At 55.5% G+C, this 24,601-nt stretch overlaps 1 protein-coding gene across 1 annotated transcript in view; it reads right to left on the bottom strand.

The window, feature by feature from the left end:
* Positions 1-1,833: 1,833 nt before the first annotated feature.
* LOC130017610 (collagen alpha-3(VI) chain-like) overlaps positions 1,834-24,601 on the bottom strand; it is a 42,434-nt gene continuing 19,666 nt past the window's right edge. The window contains exons 6-9 of the mRNA XM_056108300.1: positions 18,020-18,592; positions 11,224-11,829; positions 6,406-7,011; positions 1,834-2,867 (exon numbers count right to left, since the gene is read on the bottom strand). Of these exons, the coding sequence (XP_055964275.1) occupies positions 2,194-2,867; positions 6,406-7,011; positions 11,224-11,829; positions 18,020-18,592 (2,459 nt within the window). The 3' untranslated portion in view covers positions 1,834-2,193. The remainder of the gene's footprint in view (positions 2,868-6,405; positions 7,012-11,223; positions 11,830-18,019; positions 18,593-24,601) is intronic.

Below are 24,601 nucleotides of genomic sequence, written 5' to 3'. Positions count from 1 at the left end.
ACCCACCTGAACCACGCCCATCTCTTTGCTCCGCCCTTAACCCCGCCCTTGCCCCACCTGAGCCCCGCCCATCGCCTCGCCCCCCGCCCTCACCTACCTGGTCCCCGCCCATCTCCTTGCCCCGCCCCTAACCCCGCCCTCACCTACCTGGTCCCCGCCCATCTCCTTGCCCCGCCCCGAGCCCCGCCCATCTCTTAGCCCCGCCCCTAACCCGTCTGAGCCCCGCCCATCTCCTCACTCCGCCCCTCGCGGCCACTGGCACCTGGCCCAAGCCCAGCTCCTGACCCTTCTGCTGGTGCCAGACCTTGCCGTGTTCGCTCTCTCGGGTGGGCGATTACAGGGCGGGAGACCGGAAGGCGCGTGATAGCAGGTGGGGGTTCAGGAACGCGCTGCAGGGACTGCGGGGGGCACACGCCCCCTCCATGGCACATGCCCCCGCGGGGGTCCCCCTGTGGAGTGACAGCTCCTCTTGGCCTCCCATTTGACCCAGTGCCTCTGTGAGCACTGTGGGCCGAGTGACTCAGCTCCAGGGGGCACCAGCCCACTGTGCCAAGCCTTGCGCCTCCCGAGGGGCTGGCCAGCCGCTGTGGGTCTTGTTTGGTTCCCCGGGCAGCCAGCAAAGCCTGGGGATCCCCACCCCACCTGGGCGCTTTTAAAATTTGGTTTTGGTGCAAAATACGGAGTACTTATCTCGGCTATTCTTGGGTGTTAGTCTCCTATTTTGTTACTTTATGTTCCCCAGATGAATGCAATCTTTTTATGTCTATCCCTCTCTTTCTGACTCTTTTCGCTTAGCATGATACTTTCCATGTAGTACCACTGAATGTAAATTTTGAGTGCCCAAGAACAGATGACTGGTTAAAGAAACTTTGGTACATCTACACAATGGAGTACTATGTAGCTGTTAGAAAAGATGAAGTCACGAAATTTAAGTAGAACTATTAGCAAGGCATTGGGAATACAGGAAAACATAGAAAAATGGAAGAAGGGCTTACCATGTCATGGGATACTGTACAATTCATTGGGGATGAAGTGCTTGCATTGAAAGTCAAAATGAGCCTCAAAGGTCATAAAATATTTATGGATGTGTGTTATTCATAAAAAATATAATGATATTCTATATCCCGGGGAAAAATTAAGAATCATGTACTTGGTCTTTGGAATTATGTAAATACTAAGTCATATTTATTACAATTACATGAAGAGATTCTTGATATACCAAAAAATTCGGCGGATATAGTGTCTGATTTTTGGCAAGCTTTTCAAAAGTTATAAATCCAAACTCTACACTTAACTCATTGAGAGGATTGGACAATGTTGTGATTATTCTTTGCATTTTGCTTATTGTTATACTTTATTTGCTTAAAAGATATTGTTTCGATTGTTGAAAGATTATGGTTTCACATAATCATGTGCTGCAGCTCAGGACTGGGTAACCTATTCAGCTTTGAGAGAGGAAAGAGGGAGATGTTGGGGATGAACCCAGGCACTCCTGCCTTTGTCCCTGGAAATAGGCACTGGCTGTGGAGAAACTTGGCGGGAGAGTGAACCAGGCCCTGAGAGCCGACCTGGACAGGGGACGAAGGGCCACCACGCTCTGGCGGCTGGCCTTGAGAGGGGACTGAAGGGAAGGCTCACTTGTATCCCCTTTGGCCAGGCCCAAGGCCACGACTCCATTCCTGTCTCTTAGAGCTAAGTTGAGGAACAGAAAATAAGTAAAGCTTAAAAAAATAAAATTGCTTACACAACCCAATATTGTTTACAAACAATATTGTTTTTTTTCAGGAAAATTAATTTTATTATTCCAATGCAAATCTTTCCCCCAGATTTATTTCCCAATTTTAGATTCAAAACAGAAAAGAACGGAAACTCAATCTTTGAAATCTGGTGACCGCCAAAGAACGAGTAAGAATATATGTTAGTAGGATTTCAAATACAATGCACAAAATGTTTTTTCTCTCTAAAGCTTTTTTTCAATGGCAGACCAACCTAAAAACCCACATGCTTAAAAAATTCATGTTTTAAAACAATATTGTTAATATTGTTTACACAGCCTTTGAAACTTGTTGACCATCACTAAAATAAGACTATAAAAAGCAGCTTGGATTATAATAAACTTGCCGCATGTTTCATACAGTCCTCCATACCTTGTCTTTCAGCTCTCTCCTGTCAAAGTCCAACTGGCTGTGCCGGTCAAAGTACCTTAGACTCAGGAGAAGTGACTGAAGGGGCAGCCCCGCCCAGCGCCCGCCCTGTCTCACCTGGGGGCGGGTAGGTCGAGGCGTCCAGCAGGTGCTGGATCTGCTGGGCCGTCAGCGTGGTGATAGGCGTGAGCAGCTTCTGCTCCAGGCTGGGCAGCTCCCGGAAGGTGCTCAGGGAGAACACGTACTCGGGGCTCAGGGAGATCTTGAGCAGCTCCTCGTGGTCAGCGTTCCTGGCCACGGTGAGCGGGGCCACGCCCGCCCGCTTGAGCTCGGCGGCCGGCTCGTCCACCTCGTCGCTGGACCTCCCCGAGGAGATGAGCACCAGGAACTGGGGGACGCCCTCCTCGATGCGGCTGCCCAGGGGCCTCCTGAAGATGTTTCTGGTCACGTACTTCAGGGCTGTGCCCAGGTGCACCTGCCGGCCGCCCTTGGGCTGCAGCGCCTTCACAGCGCCCAGCACCTCCTCCTTGCTGGAGTGCGTGTTGAGCAGAAACTCCACTCGCAGGTACTCGCTGAACTGGACGACCGACACGCGTGTCGTGTTCAAGCCCACGTCCAGGAAGCCCACCAGCCTCTCAAGGAAGGTGCGGACGTGCTGGAACTCGGGGTCCGCGGCCTGGGAGCTGTCGATGAGGAAGACCACGTCCCTCTTGCTGCCCACACCTGCGGACCGAAGGTCACTGTTGGCGTTCCCTCCCGGGACCCCCACTCTCAGCATCAAGGAGTCAACATGCCGCGGATGAGCCCACCTCCCCTCTGACCCTGATCGGGGTCCCTGGTTTCTGCCCATGGAGAGAGACGGGCCGGCTGGCATGGTGCCCGGGCCTGGGACCCACACCACAAGGATCCAGCAACTCAGCAGCACTCAGAGAGGCCCAGTGAACAAAGGCCATGGAGGGACCCGAAGACTGACAGACAAGCCCCCTGCACGCACACACACACACACACAAATGTGCACACAAGCACATACACACACGATCATACACAAGCACACATGCACACACATGCCCATAAAGTCACACATGCACACACACGTACACACACATAAATGCACAGAAGGCACATATACACACGCACACACGTGCACACAAGGCACATATGCACACATGCACACATACACAAATGAGGGCGATTTCACTCCCTGACCAACTATCCCATTCTCTGGGCAGCGCTCGGCCCAGGAAGGCCCTTTCCACAAACACCTTTCAAGACATCCTGTCCCCGCGTCCCCATGTGCCAATGGCCGTCTCCACACTGGCACAATGCGGTGCTTAGCTGCCCCTGCTCAGCACCCTGACCCTTCACCAAATTTAGTTCCTCCTGAGCACTGGGACTGAGCCCATTATATAGATCAGAAACAGAAAAGGAAAAATAATGATTGGAAATAAGAAGAGCTGGATGGGGGTACTGGGGCAGCGCCTTGAGCATAGAGGGTGGGGTTGCAGTGGGCATATATGTGGGTGTCTGGGCTGGAGCAATAGTATAGTGAGGAGGGCAATTGCCTCACATGTGGACCACGTGGGTTTGATCCCCGGCATTGAACACACATGCACGTGCGCGCATATAAAAAACACACACGAAACACACAACACACACACATACACACACACGTGTTCCCCTGAGTCAGCCAGGAGTGAGTCCTGGTCACAGAGCCACTCATAGCAGGAGTTTCAAATCACAACAACCCAAATGAACAATGAGCCTGCCAAGGGGGAAACTGGAAGGGAGTTGTCACTGCAGGGGGGATTGCTGATGGCACATTGCTCACCTGAAACTCAACTATGTAAATCAGGTGCCTTAAGATCAAAACGTTTTTAATGTTAAAAACATTAATTAAAGAAAATAAGAAATACAACAATTCTCAGGAACCTTAAATAGTATCAGAGGAAAGAGATGGTCCTGTCTAAACATTCACCTCAGAAGGCTGTCCTGTACCGATTCACCTGAGGGATCTGGTTGTACCCTGACTTTCACTTCAGGGAGATGATCCTGTCTTGATACTCACCTCAGGGAGGTGGTCCTGTCTCAACATTCACCTCAGAAGGCTGTTCTGTACCGACATTCACCTCAGAGGTATGGTTCTGTCCCAACATTCACCTCAGGGAGGTGGTCCTGTACCAATACTCACCTTAGAAGGATGTCCTGTACTGAAATTCACCTCAGGGACATGGTTGTACCCAACATTCACCTCAGGGAGGTGGTCCTGTTGATCCTGTCCCAACATTCACCTCAGAAGGCTGTCCTGTACCGACATTCACCACAGGGATGTGCTTGTACCCCAACATTAACCTCAAGCAGTTGGTCCTGTCCTGACATTCACCTGAGGGTGGTGGTCCTGTCCCGACATTCACCTCAGGAAGGTGGTCCTACCCCAACATTCACCTCAGGGAGTAGATCCTGTCCCGACATTCACTTCAGGAAGGTGGTCCTGTCCCGACATTCTCCTCAGAAGGCTGTCCTGTTCTGACATTCACCTTAGGGTTATGGTCCTGTCCCGACATTCACCTCAGAAGGCTGTCCTGTACCAAGATTCATCTCAGGGATATGTTGTACCCCGACATTCACCTCAGGGATATGGTCCTGTCCCAATATCAGCTCAGGTAGTTGGCCCTGTCCCAACATTCACTTCAGGAGGTGGACCTGTCCCAATATTCACCTCAGGGAGGTGGTCCTTTTGATTCTGTCCTGACATTCACCACAGAAGGCTGTCCAGTACAGACATTCACCTCAGGGATTTCGTTGTACCCCGGCATTCACCTCAAGGGGTTTGTCCTGTCCCGAAATTCACCTCAAGGGGTTTGTCCTGTCCTGAAATTCACCTCAAGGGGTTGGTACTGTCCAGACATTCAACTCAGGGAGGTGATCCTGTCCTGACATTCAATTCAGTGAGGTGGTTTGGTCCCAACATTCAACTCAGAAGGCTGTCCTGACCCAACATTCATCTCAGGGATATGGTCCTGTCATGACATTCACCTCAGAAGGCTGTCCTGTACCAACATTCACCTCAGGGTTGTACCCCAACACTCACCTCAGGAAGGTGGTCCTGTCCCAACATTCACCTCAGGGAGGTCATCCTGTCCTGATATTCACCTCAAGGAGTTGGTCTTGTCCCAATATTCACCTCAGGGATGTGGTTGTACCCTGACATTCACCTCAGAGAGGTGGTCCTCTCCTGACATTCACCTCAGGGAGATCGTCCTGTCCTGACATTTGACCTTGTCCCGCCTTTTACCTCAGGGAGGTGGTCCTGTTCCGACATTCGCCTCAGGGAGGGATCCAGTCCCAAATTCACTTCACACACACGCTTGGGTCTTTAACCCAACAGCCATGGAAACACACAGGAAAGTAAGCAAACAGCCTCACAGCAGACCAAAATGCTGATTGGGTAGAAGAGACCAATGCCAGACCCCACAGGTCAGACTCTGAGTAGGAAGTCTCACATGTCCCACATCAGATAGTGTGCTGCAGAGCAAAAACATCAAGCATGAGAAACCAGCCATCACAAAACATGGCACGGAGCCAGCACAGTCGCACGTCAAGGAGGCGCTCAGCGGGACTGACTAAGGGAACACGCAGGCCATCACCCCAGAGCCAGTGCCTGCACCCGTGAGAGTGGTGGTTTCCGAAAGATGGTAAGCAGCGAGGGCAAAACAGGGAGAGGGCTGGCCCAGGGGGGAGATTCTGACACCGCTGGCAGCAGTGGGAGTCACTTGCAGTCTCTGTGGAAAGTGGCATGAGGTGAAAGAAGGCCTCAAAAGTGGGAATACACAGTGCAGGAGAGGCCCCCTTGGGCCGTGAAAACACTCGTCAACTATCATTTGTCAGGATGTTCGGTCCCTGAGCACAAAGCTGCACCATTCCAGCTGTCAATTCAAGTGCCCGAGGACCCGGAAAATGACCATGTCACTGTGCTCTGTGGACACTAGTTAGGGACAGGATGGCGGCATCTAGGGACACCTCAGCGAGGTGACACTGCTGAGTGCAGGAGGTCAGGAAGTGAGATGCTTTCCTGAGGGGATCGACTCAGCAAACAACAGTCTGCACTTGGGGGCCCTCGAGGGCTGGTTGGGAGTCCCCGTCGCCAGTGTTTAGCCACAGCTGGAGCGTGGAGGCGGCTCCCTAGACCCTAAACGCCCTGGGCCTGGGAGAGTGACTGAAGGTGCAGCCCTGCCCGCCGCCCCCTCCCCCAGCCCTGTCTCACCTGGGGGCGGGTAGGTCGAGGCGTCCAGCAGGTGCTGGATCTGCTGGGTCGTCAGCGTGGTGATGGGCGTGAGCAGCTTCTGCTCCAGGCTGGGCAGCTCCCGGAAGGTGCTCAGGGAGAACACGTACTCGGGGCTCAGGGAGATCTTGAGCAGCTCCTCGCGGTCAGCGTTCCTGGCCACGGTGAGCGGGGCCACGCCCGCCCGCTTGAGCTCGGCGGCCGGCTCGTCCACCTCGTCGCTGGACCTCCCCGAGGAGATGAGCACCAGGAACTGGGGGACGCCCTCCTCGATGCGGCTGCCCAGGGGCCTCCTGAAGATGTTTCTGGTCACGTACTTCAGGGCTGTGCCCAGGTGCACCTGCCGGCCGCCCTTGGGCCGCAGCGCCTTCACGGCGCCCAGCACCTCCTCCTTGCTGGAGTGTGTGTTGAGCAGAAACTCCACCCAGGGGTCCTCGCTGAACTGGATGACCGACACGCGCGTCGTGTCCAAGCCCACGTCCAGGAAGCCCACCAGCCTCTCGAGGAAGGTGCGGACGTGCTGGAACTCGGGGCCTGCAGCCTGGGAGCCGTCGATGAGGAAGACCACGTCCCTCTTGCTGCCCACACCTGCGGACCGAAGGTCACTGTTGGCATCCCCTCCCGGGACCCCCACTCTCAGCATCAAGGAGCCAACGTGCCGCAGATAAGCCCATCTCCCCTCTGACCCTTAGTTTGGGTCCCCGGGTTCTTCCCATGGAGATGACAGGCCAGCTGGCACGGCACCCAGGCCTGACACCCGGACCCCAAGGGACTCAGCTGCACCCAGAGAGGCCCAGCGAGCAAAGCCCATGGAGGGACCCAAAGACTGACAGAAAAGCCCCCTGTGCACACAAGCACATACACACACGTGATCATACGCAAGCACACATACACATGCACACATACGGACACACACATACATGCACAGAAGACACATATATATACACACATATGTGTACACAAGGCACATATGCACATACGCACACATGCACTTGGGCAAATGAGGACGATTTCACTCCCCGACCAACCATCCCATTCTCTTGGCAGCACTCGGCCCAGGAAGGTCCTGCCCGCAAACACCTTTCAAGACATTCCTGTGCCCATGGCCCAATGTGCCAGTGCCCTTCTTCACCCTGGCACAGACGCAGTGCTTCGCAATGAGCTGCCTCTGCTTAGCACCTTGACCCTTCATCGAGCATAGTTCCTTCTGAGCACTGAGGCCCGAGCCCGCTCTTATAGATCAGAAATGGAAAAGGAATAAGAAGAGCTGGACAGGGGCACTGGGGCGGGGCCTTGAGAACACAGGGTTGGGGATTCAGGGGGCATATATGTGGGTGTCTGGGCTGGAGCAATTTTATAATGAAGAGGGAAATTGCCTCACATGTGGTCCACCTCTGTTTGATCCCCAGTATTGAACACACATGCAGGCATGTGCATATATACACACATACACAACACACACACAACACACACATACACACAGACACACACGTGTTCCCCTTGAGTCAGCTGGGAGTGAGCCCTGGTCACAGAGACACTCAAAACAGGAGTTTCAAATCACAACGACCCAAATGAACAATGAGCCTGTCAAGGCGGCAAACTGGAGGGGAATTGTCGCTGTAGAGGGGATTGCTGATAAGACGTTGCTCACCTGAAACTCAACTATGAGTCACTATGTAAATCAGGTGCCTTGAGATTGAAACGTTTTTAATGTTAAAAAATTAATTAAAAATGAGAAGTACAACAATTCTCAGGATCCATAAATGGAATCAGAGGAAAGAGATAGTCCTGTCCAAACATTCACCTCAGGGAGGTGGTCCTGTCCCTACATTCATGTCAGAGAGGTGGTCCTGTCCCAAAATTCACCTCAAAAGGCTGTCCTGTACCAATATTCACCTCAGGGATATGGTTGTACCCCGACTTTCACCTCAAGGAGGTGGTCAGGTCCTGACATTCACCTGAAGGAGGTGGTTGTGTTCCAACATTCATCTCAGAAGGCTGTCCTGTACTGATTCACCCCAGGGATATGGTTGTGCCCTCACTTTCACCACAGGGAGGTGGTCCTGTTCCGTCAGTCATCTCAGGAGGTGGTCCTGTCCCAACATTTACCTCAGGGAGGTTGTCCTGTTCCAACATTCACCTTAGGGAGGTGGTCCTGTCCCGACATTCACATCAGGGAAGTGATTCTGTCCCAACATTCATCTCATGGAGTTGGTCCTATCCCAACATTCACCTCAGAAGGAAGTCCTGTACGACATTCAACTCATGGATATGGTTGTACCAAACATTCACCACAGGGATGTGGTCCTGTCTTGACACTCATCTCAGGGAAGTGGTCCTATCCCAACATTCACCACAGAAGGCTGTCCTATACCGACATTCACCTCAGAATAAGATTGTACCCCAACATTTACCTCAAGGAGGTGGTCCTGTCCTGACATTCACCTGAGGGTGGTGGTTCTGTCCTGACATTCACCTCAGGGAGGTGGTCCTGTCCCAACATTCACCTGAGGGTGGTAGTCCTATCCCGACATTCACCTCAGGGAGGTGATTCTTTCCCAACATTCACTTCAGAGAGGTGGTCCTGTCCCGACATTCACCTCAGAAGGCTCTTCTGTACTGATATTAACCTCAGTGATATGGTTGCACCTCGACATTGACCTCGGGGCGGTGGTCCTATCCGAAACTCACCTCAGGAATGTGGTCCTGTCCGGAAATTCACCTCAAAAGACTATCGTATCCTGACATTTACCTAAGGGATATGGTTGAACCTGACATTCACATTAGGGAGGTGGTCTGGTCCCAACATTCAATTCAGAAGGCTGTGCTGTACCGATTTACCTCAGGGATATGGTTATAACCTGATTTTCACCTCAAGGAGATGGTCCTGCCCTGCCAGTCACAAAGGGAGGTGGTCCTTTCCCCATATTTACCTCAGGGAGGTTGTCCTTTCCCAACATTCACCTTAGGGAGGTGGTCCTGTCCCGACATTCACCTCAGGGATATGGCTGAATCTGACATTCACCTCAGGGAGTGGTCCTGTCTCTACACTCACCTCAGGGAGGTTGTCCCAACATTCATCTCATGGAGGTGGTCCTGTTGATCCTGTCCCAACATTCACCACAGAAGGCTGTCCTATACCAACATTCACCTCAGGGATGTGGATGTACCCCAACATTCACATCACAAAGGTGGTTGCAATATTCACCTGGGGGTGGTGGTCCTGTCCCGAATTTCACCTCAGGGAGAATATCCTGTCCTAACATTCACCTCAGGGAATTGGTCCTGACCCGACATTCACCTCAGGGAGGCCATCTTTTCCTGACATTGACTTCAGGGAGGTGGACCAGTCCTGACATTTACTTCAGAAGGCTGTTGTGTACCGACATTCACCTCAGGGATATGGTTGTACCCCAACATTCACCTCGGGGAGGTGGTCTTGTCCCAACATTCATGTCAGGGCGGTGGTCCTGTTCGAAATTCACCTAAGGGAGATTGTTCTGTCCCAAAATTCATCGCAAAAGGTTGTCCTGTACTGACTTTCATCTTAGGGATGTGGTTGTACCACAACATTCACCTAAAGGAGGTGTTCCTGTCCTGACATTCACCTCAGGAAGGTAGTCTTGTTCCGAAATTCACCTCAGGGAGGTCATCCTGACCTGACATTCACCTCAGGGAGGTGTGACCTTATCCCAATTTCACCTCAGGGAGATGATTTTGCCTGACATTCATCTCAGGGATGTGGTTGTACCCTGACATTCAATTCAGAGAGGTGATTGTGTCCCGACCTTCACCCCAGGAGGTGATCCTGTCCCAACATTTACCTCAGGGAGGTGGTCTTGTCTGACATTGCCCTCAGGGAAGTGTCCAGTCCCAACATTCAATTCACACACACACTTGGGGCTTCAACCCAACAGCCATGGAAACACACGTGAAAGTAAGCAATCAGCTTCACAGCAGACCAAAAAGCTCTGATTGGGTAAAAGAAACCAAAGCCAGACCCCACAGGTCACACTCTGAGCAGGAAGTCTCACACAACCCACATCAGACAGTGCGCTGCAGAGCCAAAACTTTAGCACAAGAAACCAGCAATCACAAAACATGGCACAGAGCCAGCACAGTCGCATGACAAGGAGACACTTAGCAGGACTGACTAAGGGAACACGCAGGCCATAGCTCCAGTGCCAGTGCCTGCACCCATGAGAGTGCAGTTTCTAAAAGATGGTAAAAGGCGAGGGCAGCACAGGGAGAGGGCTGGCCCAGTGGGGAGATTCTGACGCCGCTCGCAGCAGTGGGAGTCACTTGCAGTCTCTGTGGAAAGTGGACGAGGTGAAAGAAGGCCCAAAAGTGGGAATCCACAGGGTGGGGGAGGACCTCTTGGGCCATAAAAACACTCGTCAGCTGTCATTTGTCAGGATGTTTGTCCCTGAGCCCACAGCTACACCATTCACAGTTGTCAACCCAAGCACCACAGGACCCGGAAAATGACCATGTCTCTGTGTTCTGTGACCATGTCTCTGTGTTCTGTGGACACTAGTTCGGACAGGACGACGGCATCTGGGGACACCTCACTGAGGTGACACTGCTGAGTGGAGGAGGAAAGGATTTGAGCCGCTTTCCTGTAGGGATCCAGTCAGCAAACAAAGCCCTGCATAGCAGCCTGCACTTGGGGAGCCCCCGTGGCCAGTATTTACCCCAACTGGAGTGGAGAGGCAGCTCCTTAGACTCTAAACGCCCTGGGCCTGGGAGATTGACTGAAGGTGCAGCCCCGCCCTCTGCCTCCCCCTCCCCCCATCTCACCTGGGGGCGGGTAGGTTGAGGCATCCAAGAGCTGCTGAATCTGCTGGGCCGTCAGCGTGGTGATGGGCGTGAGCAGCTTCTGCTCCAGGCTGGGCAGCTCCCGGAAAGTGCTCAGGGAGAACACGTACTCGGGGCTCAGGGAGATCTTGAGCAGCTCCTCGCGGTCAGCGTTCCTGGCCACGGTGAGCGCGGCCACGCCCGCCCGCTTGAGCTCGGCGGCCGGCTCGTCCACCTCGTCGCTGGACCTCCCCGAGGAGATGAGCACCAGGAACTGGGGGACGCCCTCCTCGATGCGGCTGCCCAGGGGCCTCCTGAAGATGTTTCTGGTCACGTACTTCAGGGCTGTGCCCAGGTGCACCTGCCGGCCGCCCTTGGGCCGCAGCGCCTTCACGGCGCCCAGCACCTCCTCCTTGCTGGAGTGTGTGTTGAGCAGAAACTCCACCCAGGGGTCCTCGCTGAACTGGACGACCGACACGCGCGTCGTGTCCAAGCCCACGTCCAGGAAGCCCACCAGCCGCTCGAGGAGGGTGCGGATGTGCTGGAACTCGGGGCCCGTGGCCTGGGAGCCATCGATGAGGAAGACCACGTCCCTCTTGCCGCCCACACCTGCGGACCGAAGGTCACTGTTGGCGTCCCCTCCCGGGACCCCCACTCTCAGCATCAAGGAGCCAACGTACCGCAGATAAGCCCACCTTCGCTCTGACCTGATCGGGGTCCCCTGACTCTGCCCATGGAGAGAGACGAGCCATCTGGCATGGTGCCCAGGCCTGGGATCCTGACCCCAAGGATCCAGCAGCTCAGCAGTATCCAGAGAGGCCCAGTGAGCAAAGGCCATGGAGGAACCCAAAGACTGACAGACAAGCCCCCTGCACGCACGCACACACAAAAATGTACACACATGTGCTCATACGCAAGCACACACACATGCCCATAAAGCCACACATGCACACACACGTACACACACATACATGCACAGAATGCACATATAAACATGCACACACATGTATACAAGGCACATATGACACACACAGAGATGCACTGTGGGGAAATGAGGCCGATTTCACTCCTCGAGCAACCACCCCGTTCTCTGGACAGCGCTCGGCCCAGGAAGGCCCTGCCCACAAATAACTTTCAAGACATCCTGTTCCTGCTTCTCGACATGCCAGTGCCCTTCTTCACCCTGGTACAGACGTGGTTCTCTTCAATGAGCCGCCCCTCTCAGCACCTCGACTCTTCACTGAGCATAGTTCCTCCTGAGCACTGGGGCCCAAACCCACTCTTATAGCCCAGAAACAGAAAAGGAAAAACACCAAGGGGGAATAAGAAGAGCTGGACCTGGGTACTGGGGTGGTGCTCGAGCACACAAGGTGGGAGGTGCAGGGGGCATATCTATGGGTGTCTGGGCTGGAGCAATAGTACAGTGAGGAGGGCAATTGCCTCAATGTGTTTGATCCCCAGCATTGAACAAACAAGCAGGCATGTGCATATAGACACACATTTACAACACACACAATACACACACAGACACACATGTGTTCTCCTGAGTCAGCCAGGAGTGAGCCCTAATCACAGAGACACTCAAAGCAGGAGTTTGAAATCACAACAGCCCAAATGAACAATGAGAATGCCAAGGGAGCAAACTGGAGGGGAGTTGTCGCTGGAGAGGGAATTGCTGATGGCACATTGCTCACCTGAAACTCAACTATGAGTCACTATGTAAATCAGGTGCCTTAAGATTGAAACATTATTAATGTTAAAAATAATTAATTAAAAACAATGAGAACGACAACAATTCTGAGGAACCATAAATGGTATCAGAGGAAAGAGATAGTTCTGTCCAAAGATTCACCTCAGGATGGTGGTCCTGTTCTTACATTCGCCTCAGAGAGGTGGTGTTGTCCTGAAATTCACCTCAAAAGGCTGTCCTGTACTGACATTTACCTCAGGGATGTGGTTGTACCCCGACATTCATCTCAAGGAGGTGGTCAGGTCCCGACATTCACCTAAGGGAGATGGTCCTATCCTGACATTCACCTAAGGGAGGTGGTCCTGTCCCAACAATCACCTAAGAAGGCTGTCCTGTTCGACATTCACCTCTGGGATATGGTTGTACCCCTATATTCACCTCAGGCATATGATCCTGTCCCAACATCACCTCAGTTAGGTGGTCCTGTTGTAACATTTACTTCAGGGAGGAGGTCCTAACCCATTTCACCTCAGAAGGCTGTCCTGTACCAAAATCCACCTCAGGGATATGGTTGTATCCAGACATTCACCTCAGGCATATGGTCCTGTCCCAACATCACCTCAGGTAGGTGGTTTTGTCCCAATATTCACCACAGGGTGGTGTTCCTGTCTCGACACTCACCTCCGGAGGTGGTTCTGTCCCAACATTCACCTCAGGGAGGTGGTCCTGTTGATCCTGTCCCTTCAGTCCCTTCAGAAGGCTGTCCTGTACCAACATTCACCTCAGGGTTGTGGTTGTGCCCTGACATTCACCTCAAGGACTTGGTCCTGTCACGACATTCACCTCAGGGAGGTGGTCCTATCCTGATGTTCACCTCAGGGAGGTGATCCTGTCCCGAAATGCAGTTTAGGGAGGTGGTTCTGTCCCAACATTAACCTCAGAAATCTGTCCTGTACCGAAATTCACCTCAAGGATATGGTTGTACCTGACTTTCACCACAGGGAGCTGGTCCTGTCTTGACACTCACCTCAGGGAGATGGTCCTGTACCAAGGTTCACCTCAGGGAGTTGGTCCTTTTTATTCTGTCCCGACATTTACCTCAGAAGGCTGTCCTGTACAGACATTCACCTCAGAGATGTTCATCGACGTTCATCTCAAGGAGTTGTTCTGTTCCGACATTTACCTGAGGGAGGTGGTCCTGTCCCAACATTCACCTGAGGGAGGTAGTCCTGTCCCAACATTCACCTCAGGAAGGTGGTCATGTCCCTACATTCACCTTAGCTAGGTGGTCCTGTCCTGACATTCACATCAGGGAGATGGTTCTATCCCAACATTCACCTCAGCAGGCTGTCCTGTACCGACATTCAACTCAGGGAAATGGTTGCACCTGACATTCACCTCAGGGAAGTGATCCTGTCTTGACAGTCACCTCAGGGAGGTGGTCCTGTCTCAACATTCACCTCAGGGAGGTGGTCCTGTTGATCCTTTCCCGACATTCACCTCAGAAGGCTGTCCTGTACCGACATTCACCTCAGGATGTGGTTGTACCCGGACATTTACCTCAAGGAGGTGGTCCTGTCCCGACATTCACCTGAGGGTGGTGGTACTGTCCCACATTCACCTTAGGGAGGTGGTCTGCTCAAACATTCATCTCGGAGAGTTGGTCCTGTCCTGTTCACCTCAGGGAGCTGATCCTGTCCCGACATTCACTTCAGAGAGGTGGTCCTATTCTGCCATTCATCTCCGGGATATGGTCCTGTCCTGACATTCACCTCAAAAGGCTCTTCTGTACCGACATTTACCTCACAGATATGGTTGTTCCCCAACATTGACCTCGGGGAGGTAGTCCTGTCCGAAATTCACCTCAGGGAGGTGGTCCTGTCTCAACATTCACCTCAGGGAGGTGGTCCTGTTGATCCTGTCCCAACATTCAACTCAGATGGCTGTCCTGTACCAATATTCACCTCAGGATGTGGTTGTACACTGACATTTACCTCAAGGATGTGGTCCTGTCCCAACATTCACCTGAGGGTGGTGGTTCTGTCCGACATTCACCTTAGGGAGGTGGTCTGCTCAAACATTCACCGTAGAGAGTTGGTCCTGTCCTGTTTACCTCAGGGAGCTGATCCTGTCCCGACATTCACTTCAGAGAGGTGGTCCTATTCTGATATTCATCTCAAGGATATGTCCTGTCCCAACATTCACCTCAGAAGGCTGTTCTGTACCGACATTCACCTCACAGATATGGTTGTTCCCCGACATTGACCTTGGGGAGGTGGTCCTGTCTGAAATTCACCTCAGGGAGGTAGTCCTGTCTGGAAATTCACCTCAAAATGCTGTCCTGTACAACCATTCACCTTAGGGATGTGGTTCACGATCATGACTATCCTGTTATTCGTCGATTGCCTCGAGCAGGCCCCAGTAATGTCTCCTTCATCCTAATCCTGAGATTTTTTTTTAAAAAGTGCCACATTCAAGGCTCTTTCAGAGTTAGGAGAATGAGACCCATCATTGTTACTGGTATTTGGCATATTGGGTACTCCACGGGGAGTTTGCCAGACTCTGCCGTGTGAGGGATGTGGTTGTACCCCAATATTCACCTAAAGGAGGTGATCCTGTCCCGACATTCACCTCAGGGATATGGTCCTATCCCAACATTCACGTCAGAAGGCTGTTCTGTACCGACATTCACCTCAGGGATATGGTTGTACCCCGACAATGAGCTTGGGAGGTGGTCCTGTCTGAAATTCACCTCAGGGAGGTGGTCCTTTCCGGAAATTCAACTCAAAAGGCTCTCCTGTACCAACATTGACCTTAGAGATGTGGTTGTACTCTGACATTTCCCTAAAGGAGGTAGTCCTGTCTCGCCATTCACCTCAGGGAGGTGGTCCAATCCCAACATTCTTTTTTTTTTGTCATCCCAACATTCAACTCAGAAGGCTATCCTGTACCGATTTACCACAGGTATGTGGTTGTAACCTGACTTTCACATCAGGGAGGTGGTCTTGTCCCGCCAGTCACAAAGGTAGGTGGTCCTGTGCCAACATTCACCACAAAAGGCTGTCCGGTACTGACATTTACCTCCAGGATATGGTTGAACCTGATACTCACCTCAGGGAGGTGGTCCTCTCCCAAAAGTCACCTCAGGGAGGTAGGGTTCTGTTGATCCTCTCCCAACATTCACCTCAGAATGCTGTCCTATACCGACATTCACCTCAGGGATGTGCTTGTTCTTATACATTAACCTCAAGAAGGTGGTCCTGTCCCAATATTCACCTATGGGTGGTGGTCCTGTCCCGAATTTCACTGTAGGGAGATTGTTCTGTCCCAACATTTGCCTCAGGGAATTGGTTCTGTCCTGACATTCACCTCAGGGAGGTGATCCTTTCCCTACATTCACTTCAGGGAGGTGGTCCAGTCACAACATTCACCTCAGAAGGCTGTTGTTTACCGACATTCACCTCAGGGATGTGGCTGTACCCTGATATTCACCTAGGGGAGTTGGTCCTGTCCCGACATTCAAGTCAGGGATGTGGTCCTGTCCAAAATCACATTAGGGAGGTCATCTGTACCAACATTCACCTCACGGAGATGGTCCTTTTTATCCTGTCCCGACATTCACCTCAGAAGGCTGTCCTGTACAGACATTCACCTCAGGGATGTGGTTGTACCCCGACATTCACCTCAGGGAGGTGGTCCTATACCAACATTCACTTCAGGGAGGTAGTCTTGTCCTGACATTCACCTTAGAAGGCTGTCCTGTCCCCACATTCACCTCAGGGATATGTCTTGTCCTGACATTCACCATAGAAGACTGTTGTTTACCGACAATCACCTCAGGGATATGGTTGTACTCCGACATTAACCACGGGGAGATGGTCCTGTCCCGACATTCACGTCAGGGATGTGGTCCTGTCTGAAAATCACCTCAGGTAGGTGGTCCGTACCAACATTCACCTCAGGGAGATGGTTCTTTTAATCCTGTCCCAACATTTACCTTAGAAGGCTGTCCTGTAGAGACATTCACCTCAGGGATGTGGTTGTACCCCGACATTCACCTCAGGGAGGTGGTCCTGTCCCGACATTCACCTTAGAAGGCTGTCCTGTCTCCACATTCACCTCAGGGATATGGTATTTTCCTGACATTTACCTCAGAAGGCTGTCCTGTACAGATATTCACCTCAGGGAGGTGCGGCGGCTTCCTGCTGCTCCAGGCCTTCATGCAGAGTGTGGTGGAGAGCCTGGACGTGGGCCCTGACCGCATGCACATAGCGCTGGTGCAGTACAGCAACTGGACCCGGTCCAAGTTCTACCTCAACTCCTACCTGGACCGGGAGGTCGTGGTCAGCGCTGTGCGTGGGCTGAACCTGCGGGGAGGCCCCGGCCCCAGTACGGGTGCCACCTGGACTTTGTGCTGCGGAACGTGCTCCTTGGGAGCTGCATTTCAGTGCTCCTGGACGCTGCTCAGCCCTGGCATCGTGGGGAGGGTGGGAAGTGAATGTGTGGCCCCAGGGCACCCCGGGAGTGAGACACCCGGGACTGTGAGGATGGGGACTGGTGGGCTCTGTGTGACTTCAGGACACTCGGTGGGCAGCAGCCTGGGCGGGGCTGGCCCCACTCGGTAAGGGAGACCGGAGGATGAGATACAGCCAGGGACCACCAGGTCACTCCCTGTGCTGTGCTCAGGGCTCACTCCCAGCTCTGTGCTCAGGGCTGACTCCTGGCTCTGTACTCAGAGCTGACTCCTGGCTCTGTGCTCAGGGCTGACTCCCGGCTCTGTGCTCAGGGTTCCCTCTTAGTGGGACTCAGGGGACCGTCACTGGTGACAGGGACTCAGCCTCAGTCGACTGTCGACTGTGCTCAGGAAAGGGCCCTAACATGGCGTCATCTGAATCCTTATTAGCAAATGTTCTAGTCTCCCGGGAGTCCCTGATGGCTCCGTTTGTCCAGGAGCCTGAGAGGGGAGGGAAGCCCCCAGGGAACCCTGCGGAGGCAGCGACCCCTCGCCCCCGCCCGCCCTTCCCCTAAGTTCCAGGAGGGGACCTGCGAAGGTCCTGGCATCCCGGCAGGGGAGAAGCCCCCCGAGGTGAGGGGCCCGCCGCGCCGTACCTGGAGCCACTGCCCCGTTCTGCACCGTCTTCAGCAGGTTGACGATCTGAGGCTGCAGTTCCCCGATCTTGGGGAGCGACTCGGTGACCAGGATGAAGGCGCGGGAGGGCACGACCTGCTCCAGCTCGGCCGGCTCGGCGCTCTTGGCCTGGAGGACGAAGGGGACCACGCCGCTCTGGCGCAGGGCCTGGGCCGGCCCGGCCACGCCGTCCGACGACCTGCCGGCCACCAGCAGCACCAGGAACTGCATCACGCCCTCCTCCACACGGCTCCCGGCCGCCCTCACGAACAGCTGCCGCAGCGCGAAGTCCAGCGCGTAGCCCAGGTTGAGCGCCTTGCCCGTCTTGATCTTCAGGCGCTTCACCAGGCCCAGGAGCTCGGCCTTGCTCTGGTGCTCGCTGAAGCGCGACTCCACCCGCACGTCGTCGCTGAACTGCGCCACGGCCACCCGCGTGCTGCCCGGACACATGTCCAGCTCCTCGACGACCTTGTAGAGGAAGTCGCGCACGGCGGGGAACTGGCCCACCAGGTTGGCCGAGCCGTCCAGCAGGAACAGGACGTCCCGCTTGCTCTCTGCGAGGGACAGGGCGCGTCCAGTGAGGGCCGAGGGATGGCGCCGCCGACCGCCCCGGACCTGGCCTGGGAAGACCCCGTAGAGACACGCGGCCTTCGGCAGACCTCAGGGGCGCGAGTCTGACAGGACAGCCGGGGACCAGGAGGCCAGGCCCGGGCAGTGCTCAGCGGACAGTGCTCGCCTCTCGGCCTGAGACACCAGCAAACCAGCGGCCGGGGTGGCGGCTCAGGGCCTGAGTATGGCCCCTGCCCCACAGTATCGCTGAGCACTGCGGCCAGGAGCAGCCCAGTGAGGCCCCAAGCAGACGCGAACCAGCGGCCTGAGCAGCCAGAGGGCGCGTCCCAGCCCTGGCCAGACCCCTGCCCACAGCCCGCGCCTCTCTCGCCCGCACGCCCCGCCCCTCCCTGCACCCGGGCTCAGACATAGGCCTCGCCGCCCCCCTGCGGGAGCCTCTGTGGACCCACCCTCCCCTTCCCCCTTCCCCCCTCCCTCCTGACCTTCTCTTTCCTCCTTCCTTTCTCCTTCCTTCATTCCTTCCTCCTTCCTCCTTCGGGCGGGGGGAGGGGCGTCCCTCCACGGAAGGCGAATGCCCAGGGCCGGGACCCGCAGCAGAGCTGTCCCTACGTCCTCTCTGCCTGCCGGGGACCCAGTTCAGGGCGGGACAGGGGACGGAGCCCACGGGCGCCCAGGTGGTGGATAACCTCAGGGCAGGTGAGGATGAGCTCAAGCAAGTGACCTCCTGGCAGGGGACGGGTCTCACGGAAGGCTGTGGGCAAGAAGGCCTTGAGCACGGGTTCTGGGAGCCTAGGCTGGGGCTGGGGGGTAAATCCTGTAAGGCCAAGAAAAGCCAAAGTTCCACCCTCTCCCTGCCGGGTCATCTGAGGACACTGCCTGCTGCCCCCGGGCCTGGTTGCCGTGGCCCCAGGAGCAGGCGAGACAGCAAGGCCGACCCCGGGGCACCGGCATGGAGACCGTCAGCTCTGGACGGCACGTCAGAGAGACCGTCAGAGAGTTAGACGCCAGACGGTGCAGCTCTGCGGACAGGCTGAGGTGACAGCCGGGCACAGCGAGAGGGCCGGGACACGGTCGAGAAAGGGGATGGGGGGCAGAGCCGATGGCGATGACTCAGTCTGCACGGCCAGTCTGCAGCCACCACTCAGGAACTAAGCCCGCAACACCTCTCAGTAACTAAGCCCTCAGCACTTCTCAGTAGCAAAGCCTGCAGCACCATTCGGTAACTCAGCTCACAGTACCTCTTGGTAACTAAGCCCACAGCACCTCTCAATAACTAAGCCGCAGTACCTCTCGGTAACTAAGCCTGCAGCACCTCTCAGTGACTCAGCCCACAGCACCTCTCAGTAACTCAGCCCACAGCACCTCTCGCTAACTCAGCCTGCAGCACCTCTCGGTAGCTAAGCCTGCAGCACCTCTCAGTGACTAAGCCCACAGCACCTCTAGCTAACTCAGCCCGCAGCACCCCTCAGTAACTAAGTCTGCAGCATCTCTCAGTGATTAAGCCTGCAGCACCTCTCGGTAGTTCAGCCCACACATCCAGGCTAGACACCGGCCGGGCGGGCAGCCCCTCCGGACGGGCAGACCTAGCATCATCTCCCGATAGCTGGAGTGGCCGCCAGCTCGTGGCCAGTCTCTGGACCCCCCAGGAGGCAGCCAGCCCCGAGGGGCAGAGGGAGAGGGGCTTGGGGCGGGGGCGGGGCTTCACCTTTGGAGACGTCGGTGACCCCCGGGCACAAGGTCTCGTGCATGGCGTCGTACAGGGTCTCCAGCACCTGCTCGCTGAGCTCGGACAGCTCCTGGACGGAGCCCACGCGGAAGGCCGTGGCGCTGTTGGACGCGACCCTGCCCACCTCCTGGGAGTCGGCGTCCCTCACGCCCACGGCGAACACCTTCACGCCCTGCCGCGTGAGCGCCAGGCTGGCCTGCTGCGCGTCCTCCACCGACTTCCCGCCCATGACGACGAAGGCGATCTGCGGGACCCTCTGGTCCAGCCGGCTGCCCGCCTCGGGCACGAAGTGGCGCTGCTGCAGGTGCTGGACGCCCACCTTGGTGTTGGCGTGCCGCCCGCCCTTGTACACCACCTTGCCGATGGCGTCCAGGACCTGCTGCTTGCTGGAGAACTCCCTCAGGAAGAACTCGTCCGTGGGGTCCGAGTTGTACTGCACCAGCCCCACCTGGATGGAGTCGCCCTCCTCGTACAGCGTGTCCACGATCCCCGACACGAAGGTCAGCACCTCCCGGAAGCTGTCCTTCCGGAAGTTGATGGACCCGTCCAGCAGGAACACGATGTCCGCCTTCTTCTTCTCTGAACACGAGGCAAAGGAGGGTGAGCGGGAACTCAGCTCCGGCCGGGGCGCGAATGGGCAGACGGTGACGAGGACGCCGGCGGGCCAGGCCTGGCGACAGACACCCGCTCCGGCACGCGCGAGGCCCGGGAGGAAAGGAGAAACGGGCCGCCCGTGTCTGAGGCAGATGGCGGGGCCTGGGCGCTGGCACCCTCGACAAGGTCCCAGAATCAGGCCCGGCCCCGGAGAGCCGAGGGCTGACGCATGGGCTGTGGGCGCCTCTGGGTGTCGGGCTCTAGCGTCAGAGTCTGTGTGTCACCGGGAGTGGCCCCCGGGAGCCCCCCACCATCTAACAGTGATGCCGAGGGAGGCGGGGGGTGGGGGCAGGTGTCGCCGGGGCAGAACGGAGTGAGTAGGAGAAGGTTACAAAACAGGGTGTGGACCCCGACCACCTTCGTGAACTGCTGAGAACACACGGGCTTGGGAACAGCCCCTGATTCTAACTGATGGAGACGGGAGTGGCCCTGCGGGCGCCGGGGACAGGGGAGAAGATGCAAGTTGGAGGGGCTCCTGGCGTCGGGTCAGCCTGACGGCCACAGCTCCTTCCTCGGTGGGCACCCCCAAGGACACCCTGACTCCCAGGGAATCACTTCTCCATTGTTTCATTTGGGGGTCCCGGAGGGCACTGAGTATCCGGCAGTATTCAGGGGTCTCTCCAGCAGGGCCACGGGAACCCTGGGGCCAGGGGGGATTTGGAGACCCTCGGGCCAGCGGGGAACTGGCGACCATATGTGCTGGGTAGGCAGGCGCCGAGGCCCTCCCTCCTCCCTGGAGTCCCAGCCTTTCCTTTCTGGAAGCTTCTACAGCAACTGTGACAAGCCCGTCCCTGTGGGCACCTACCTGGCCGTGACGGGGAGGGCGTGTCTATGTCCGGAGGTGCAGGCGTGACCCTGGGCCCACCGAAGGAGTCCATGACCTTGTCCTCCACCCTGGGCAGCTCCTTGAACTCGCGCACGGTGACCACGTGGCCCGGGTTGCTGGTGATGACCTGCATCTCGGTCCTGTCGCTGTTCCGGTCCCCGATGGCCAAGCTCATGATGCCCGAGTTCCGGATGACCTGAGAGAACCTGGACACGTCGTCCTGGGACCTGCCGCCCAGGAAGAGCACCAGGTGCTGGGGCACCCCGTCCTCGATGCGGCTCCCGGCCGACTTGACGAAGAGGTTCCTGGCCACGAACTCCAGCGCCTTGCCGGTGCTGAGGGGGGCGCCGCCCTTGAAGCGCAGGCGGCGGATGGCCTCCAGCATGGGCCCCTGCGCCTCGTGGGTCTTCAGGTAGAACTCGGGGTGCACCTCGTCGCTGAACTGCACTACGCCCACCCTCACCCGGCTGGGCCCGATGCTGAGCTTCCGCACGATCTTGCCCACGAAGTCCCGGATGTGGGCCAGGCCTGCGGGCTTCACGCCGTCCGAGCTGTCGATCAGGAAGACGATGTCGGCCGCGTCGCTGGGCACGTCTGCGGGGGAGAGACACGTCAGCGCGGGCGGCGCGGGTGACTCAGTACGGGAACACACTCGTCTCTGAGGCGCCCCGGACCCCCGGGAGGAGTGGGGTCCACCCAGGCCTGAGGGCTCCTCTCGTGGGCCTCTCGGTGGCATCACCGCAAAGGGACCCCTTCGCACCCCAGCATTTCTGCTTCCTGAAATGGCTCAAGTTGTCTCAAAATTTTCTCTGTTGCGGGCGCTCTAATTTGGGGCCTGCGGTCCCCGTTTCAACTGGTTTCCACGGACAAATCAGCATTTAGAAATAGCGTGAGGTCAGCGCCACTGACCCTTGATTCTCACCTTCTTCCGGCCCTGGACCTATCTGACTCAGTTTTCCCCCACTGGCAGGTTCCCCCTTACACGTTTTCTCTCTCTGCTTCTGGTTGATAAACGCTAACCCGCAGGCTCACAGACCATTCCTACTGGGAGGGGCCAGGTCCTTGTTGGGGACGAGGGAAAGAGCAGAGGTCAAAGGGCAAGAGTCACCGCCATGACATCTGGAGGGAGGAAGGATGACTCAGGGTATTTGCAGTTTCTGACTCTCACTAGGATTTTCGGGCTTTCTCTACCCAAGTTCGTTGTTAACTGTCTGTGGAGTCTCCGAGCAGAAGATGCCCCACATCTCCCCGAGCCTCCACCTCCCTTCAGGAAGGGCCCAGGTGGCCACGGACAAGCCCACCTCCCCTCTGACCCTGAGCCAAGGTCCCTGGGCTGATGGGCACGTGGCCCTGCCCATGGAGAGGGACAGGCTGGCACAGAGCCCGAGGCCCTGGATCCGGCAGCTCAGTAGCACCCAGAGAGGCCCCATGGGCAAAGGCGGTGTAGGGACACAAAGACTGACAGACAAGCCCCCTGCACGCACACACACACACATACAAATGTGCACACATGCACATACACACATGTGCACACACACCTGCACACGGACACATACATGCCCATACATGCATACATGCACACACGTATACATCACACACATACATGCACACAAGGCACTGGCACACATATACACATGCACACATAAGCACACACACACAAAACACACACTTGTGTGTTCCCCAGGAGTGTGCTCTGATCACAGAGCCACTCAAAGCAGGAGTTTCAAATCACAACAACCCAAATGAACAATGCACCTGCTAAGGGGGAAGCCTGGGGGTGGCAAAGAGCCTGTGGCCATACCTGGAGGGAAGTTGTCCCTGGAGGTGGGATTGCTGATGGCACAATGCTCACCTGAAACTCAACTGTGATTCACTATGTAAATCAGTTGCCTTAAGATTGAAACACTTTTAAATGTTAAAAAAATAATTTAAAAAAATAAGAACTACAACAATTCTCAGGAATCATAAATAGTATCAGAGGAAAGAGGTGGTCCTGTCCCAACACTCACCTCATGGAGGTGGTTGTACCCTGACATTCACCTCAGGGAGGTGTTCCTGTCCCAACATTCACTTCAGAGAGGTGGTCCTGTCAGGGCATTCACCTCAGAAGGATTTTTCTGCCTGACATTCACCTCAGGGATGTATTTGTACCCCGACATTCACCTCAGGGAGTTGGTCTTGTCCTGCCTTTCACCTCAGGGAGATGGTTCTGTCCCGATATTCACCTCAGGGATGTGGTTGTACCCTGACATTCACCTCAGGGAGGTGGTCCTGTCCCAACATTCACTTCAGAGAGGTGGTCCTGTCAAGGCATTCACCTCAGAAGGATGTTCTGTCCCAACATTCACCTAAGGGAAGTCGTCCTGTCCCAACATTCACTTCAGAGAGGTGGTCCTGTCAGGGCATTCACCTCAGAAGGATGTTCTGTCCCAACCTTCACCTCAGGGAAGTCATCCTGTCCCAACATTCACTTCAGAGAGGTGGTCCTGTCAGGGAATTCACCTCAGAAGGATGTTCTGTCCCAACCTTCACCTCAGGGAAGTCATCCTGTCCCAACATTCACTTCAGAGAGGTGGTCCTGTCAGAGCATTCACCTCAGAAGGATGTTCTGTCCCAACGTTCACCTCAGGGAAGTTGTCCTGTCCCAACATTCACCTCAGAGAGGTGGTCCTGTCAGGGCATTCACCTCAGAAACATTTTTCTGTCCCGGCATTCATCTCAAGGATGTGGTTGTATCCTGACATTCACCTCAGGGAGTTGGCCTTGTCCTGCCTTTCACCTCAGGGA

This window comes from Sorex fumeus, unplaced genomic scaffold (assembly GCF_029834395.1).
Source record: "Sorex fumeus unplaced genomic scaffold, SorFum_2.1 ptg000207l, whole genome shotgun sequence".
Taxonomy (NCBI): domain Eukaryota; kingdom Metazoa; phylum Chordata; class Mammalia; order Eulipotyphla; family Soricidae; genus Sorex; species Sorex fumeus.
Note: the sequence above shows the minus strand (reverse complement) of the source record. Positions and strands in the feature narration are given on the sequence as shown.